Here is a 4,843-nt window from a genome sequence, read left to right on the forward strand (position 1 = left end):
TGGCTGAAAGGCGCTCAGGTGAACGCCAGGGTGGAGGCGGAATCCTCGTGGAGCCCTGAACTGCTGGGGCAGGGCTCCTGGGGCACCATGAGCAGGAAGAGGCAGGATTAGTCATGAGCTGGGGCCACACAAAACCCAGGAACGTGCACAACAGCCAGAAGTCCAGGCAGACAGCCGGGAGGAAGCAAAACCAGGAAGACAACACGCGGCCAAGTATAAAGGGGCCCAGGGAAGCAGAGTGGGCATCGCCGTCGTCCCCCTCACCCCATCATGTGCCACACCAGCTGCTGCTCAGGCTGCCCGCCAGCCTGCTGTGCACCTGCGAGCTGCCAGGCTGCCTACTACGTGCCCGTGAGCTGCAGGCCCACTGTGTGCACGCCCGTGACCTACAAGTTGGCTTTGTGCGTGCCCGTGAGCTGCAGGCCCGTCGTCGTGTGCGTGGCCCCCTCCTGCCGGCCCTCTTGCCCCTCCCTGCTCTGCAGCACGCCCACCTGCTGCTGACCTCACCTCCACACCCCTGCACATGATGGGGCCCCAAGTGCTGCAGGTGGGTGGATGGGAACGTGCCCTCTGACCTCTGGCCAGGCCGTGTCCATGGCCTGCACCCCTGCCCGCCCTGCCTGCCTCCGGGGAAGTCCATCTCTAGCCCCACGTGAGCCAAATAAACCAGCTCTCCCAGCTCCGTGCTGCTTGTCTGCTCTTCCTTTTAAAATTCTTTATTTTCATTTTATTCGAAAGGCAGAGAGACAGAGGGAGGGAGACCGAGAGACAGAGAGGGATCTTCCATCTGCTTCTTCACTCCCCAAATGCCCACAGTAATCGGGCCTGGAACCAGGAGCCAAAACTCCACCCAGGGCTCCTCTGTGGGCGGCAGGGACCCGAGTGCTTCAGCCACCACCTGCTGCCTCCCGGAGTCTGAATCGGCAGGAAACCAGAACTAGAAGTGGGGGGGCCGGGGCTCGAACCAGGCGCCCCAGTGTGGGATGCGGGCGCCCACCGGCCCCTCCGCACCGTCTTTAAGTCTGGTCTCCTGACTCCAGTCATCCCCTCCCCAGGGTGCCGTTTGCCGGAGGCTCCTCGGAAGGTGGGGGTCCAGCTGGAGGGACTCCGGCCCCGGGGCCCCGGGTGCACGTGGCTCCTGGCAGGGCCTCACTCTCCAGCGGGGGCGGTGTGGCCTCCTCCGTGCTGGCGAGAGGACAGCAAGCTCTGTCTGATGGTGCCGCGGCGGCCGCCGCCAAGCCACGGGGCTGGCTTCTTCCTCTCTGCGGGGGCAGGCGGTGTCCTGCTGGGGCCGTGCTCGGCTCCCAGGACCCGGGCTTGCCGACACGGGAGTTCTGTAGCGCGTGCGCCACCCTGGTTCTCCGATGCCCGCCGTTTGCTGGTTTGTTGATTGGTGAGCAGTTACTACTGTGATAATCACGCATTCTGTGCTGCTGGCTGGCGTGGGAGCCAGAAGCAGTGCTTCTGCCCTGGGCAGCCACTGCCGGTGTCCCGTGGCTCCCGGGGGCGGAGCCGGGTCCGAGCCCGCGCGTCGCTGAAACACGCGCGTCCTAACTCGCGGCGGGGCTGGCAGAGGCCTCCGCAAACCTCATGGGCTTTGCCTGAGTCTGGTTTTCGCTGCTCCCCCGACAGTCAGCAAAGGCAGCCAACTTCGTAAAGCAAGATGTTCTATTTCGCTCACAGCTTTGGAGCTGCAGGTGCCAGTTTGGCGGGAAGGTTCCCATCGGCCACCAAGCAGAACGGGAGGCTGGGCCAAAACCGGGTTTTATAACCAAGCTCTGTGACAGCCATGCTCCCAGGAAGCCCCGTCACCCGAGGACCCCCCACTGGGCCCAGCTCCTGCGCACCTTACCTGGATTAAGTTCCAACTTCTTAGCAGTATTATGGCTTTGAATTTTTCAAAAAATAAACTCTGTAACTCCATTTCTCGTGAACTCCAGAAATTAGCTAACTTACCAGAGAGGGGGAGAGGGGGAGAGGGGGAGGGTTCAGTCCCTAGGGCGCCCACGAGAGTCAGGATCCAGAAACCCAAGCCAGGCCTGCAGTGTGGGTGGCAGGGACGCAGCACCTGAGCTGTCACCTGGTGCCCCCCAGGGGGCACGGTAGCGAGAGGACGGAGTCGGGAGTGGGGCTGGGAGAGGGGCACCCCTACCTGTATCTCTTTTTCTTCTTTTTTAAAACATTTATTCATTTATTCAAGAGGCAGAGATACAGAGACACACACACACACACACCTACACACACAGATCTTCCATTTCCCAAGTGTCCGACCAGGCCAAAGCCTGGACCTCCATCGAGGTCTCCCACATTGGTGCGGGGCCCAGGGACTTGGGCCATTTTCCATGCTCTCCTAGGTGCATTAGCACGGAGCTGGATCGGAAGTGGAGCAGCCGGGACTCAAACTGGTGCCCATAGCCTGCCCACCACAATGCCAGGCCCCCAACTGACGACTTAAGTGCTAGGCCAAATGCCCCCCAACTTCGGGGTCTTAAATCCTGCACGAGTGTGGGGGCCAAGTCACACTCAAACCTCAGCAATGGCCCGGTTCTCACAGGCAACCCCGGATCCGCCCAGGCCCCAGGGTCCTGGAGTCTCTGCTTGGCCAGGCATTGCTTCCCATGGGGCCCTGCGGCAGCAGAGGCCCAGGCTGCACCCTTCCCCGAGACGACGGCAGGACGGGCACAGCGGGCCGCGTCCGTTCCAGAAGGAGAGTCGGAATATGGCACAAAGCAGGACCAAAACCCAGCCTGGTGAGCGCCGGACCCTGCAGGTGCCTGTCCAGCCCTGGGGGGCACTGGTGGGGCCTGGGCGCCCAAGGCCTCCGGCAGCTCCTGCCCTGCCCGGACCCCTGCTTGGGTTCCCACAGGCTCTGCAGCTGCATTGCCTTGGTGGGGACCTGCATTGGCTCCGCCCTGTGACAGTTCTCTGCCTGGGCCCCCAGGGTCTGAGACGGCCTTTGAAATCTGGGCGGAGGCCTAGGAGCTCTGCAGCTGCACCCTGAAGGCTGCGGGCGTGCCTGGCATGCGTCGCGGCTTTCCTGGGCGGCTCACGTTGCCTGCACCCCCACATCTCCACTAGGCGTCGCCCCAACAGGGACTCCAACCTCGCAGCACTCTGCCCGCCCCACCCCCCCTTGAAATCTCGGTGGTTTCCGTGACCCCAGGACTGCCCTGCGAGCACACCTGCGGAGCCTGTAGGAGGGCGGAGGGCAGGGAAACCCGAGATGGCCTCGCAGCTCTCGGAAAGGGCCCTGGGCTTTCGCACAAATAGGCCTGGGAGGGGAGGGAAGCTTCAAAGGCTCCCGAGGCTTTGAGGTCTTATCCCATTGTCTGTGGGTTGCGCCCTTTGACCTGAGCGAAGCTCTTTAGCGAGCAGAGCAGCGTCTCCACCTCACTGCAGAATTTCCAAATCTTTCCCTTCTGCTTCCTTTCTTTCTTTTTTAAAAAAAGGGTTATGTCTTTGAAAGGCAGAGTTCAGAGAAGCAGAGGCAGAGAGACTCCTCCACCTGCTGGCTCACTCACTCCGTAGCCACAGGTGGGCCAGGCTGCAGCCAGTAAGAGAGACGGGAGATTCGCAGGACAGACTGCGGGCTGGAGTTCCGGAAGCAGAGCCTGGGGCATGCTCCCTTCCTGGCCGTTTCTCCCAGGAGCTCCCCCCCGCCCCCCCCGCCCCCCCCCGGGCTGCTTCCAGTCCAGCCCTTTACTTCTGGTCTCACGAGTAGCGCTGACATGTGACACGGACGTGAGGTCACTGCTCCCGGGGTGGCGTCTCACCTCTGCCGTGGTTTCAACGCGCGGAGCTTTGGACCAGCCTCAGCCAGTAGCGGGGCAGGCAGCCTGGACACCCACATGCATGTGTGCACACGCACGCCCACGCACGGCCCAGATACAACAGGCACACACATGCAGGCTCGTGGACGGGCACCCAACACACACACACATCAACCACGTGGACACCCACACCCACTCCCCAACATGAGAGGTGTGAGCCCGAGAGCAGAGAGCCCCGGGCCAGGCCTGCGCAGCCCCGCCCCCTGCAGCACGGGCCCCCAGCCCCCACCCCCGCCCCCTGCAGCATGGGTCCTCAGCCCCCACCCCTCCCCCAGGGCTAGCTTCCGGAGTTGGCCCCTCTCTGGAAACTGCTCAAGAACTTGAGGGACCGGGAGGGGATGGAACAGGGAGGGCTGGCAGCACCCAGAGCCCACGGGCACAAACACCACAGGCCTGCAGCTCATGGGCACACAGCAGGCCCGGCTGCAGGAGGAAACCTGACCACAGACACAGAACAGCACGGGGACCGACAACCGCAGGGCCCCGAGTAGGGGTGGCCACAGCACACACGGGCCTGCACAGCAGAGCGTTCTTGTCTTCACGCAAGAAAGAATCCAGGCGTGAGACAGAGAGCAGTGGGAGGTAAAACAGCAAGGTTTATTGGGGCAGGGACATCCGCAGGAACGGAGGGCACCTCTCCAGACAGGACCTGAGAGAGCGCCCAGTCACTCGGACTGGGGGAGAGCGAGGTCACGTGGTTGAGTGGAGAGAGTACAGCTGGGCAGGCCAGGCGGGCGGTCAGCAGAGAGGCAGAGGGCTGAGTGCAGTCCGGTTGAGGCCGAGGGTTTTTAAGGGGATGGGTCTTTGTCTTCACACAGCTCCTCCTCCCGAAACAAAGGATTTTATGACTGTAAATATTAAGCTCCTATCTGAGTTTTCCCCTGAAGGTATCAGACAGGAGGAAGCCTGGCTGGCGCCGTCCTGGGTTCAGAGGAAGGGTGAGCAGGACCCCTGGAGAATGGGGATCCGGAGCAGACACTGGGCTGCACCTGGGACATGGTGGAAGACTGTCA

General features: G+C 62.5%; 1 protein-coding gene across 1 annotated transcript; it reads left to right on the top strand.

Moving 5' to 3' along the window:
* Positions 1-270: 270 nt before the first annotated feature.
* Positions 271-501, top strand: LOC133746812 (keratin-associated protein 12-1-like). Its single transcript, XM_062175067.1, has one exon. The coding sequence runs from the start codon at positions 271-273 to the stop codon at positions 499-501; it is 231 nt and encodes a 76-aa protein (XP_062031051.1).
* The last annotated feature ends 4,342 nt before the right edge of the window (positions 502-4,843 follow it).

The sequence above is a fragment of the Lepus europaeus genome, chromosome 2 (genome assembly GCF_033115175.1).
Source record: "Lepus europaeus isolate LE1 chromosome 2, mLepTim1.pri, whole genome shotgun sequence".
Lineage (NCBI taxonomy): Eukaryota > Metazoa > Chordata > Mammalia > Lagomorpha > Leporidae > Lepus > Lepus europaeus.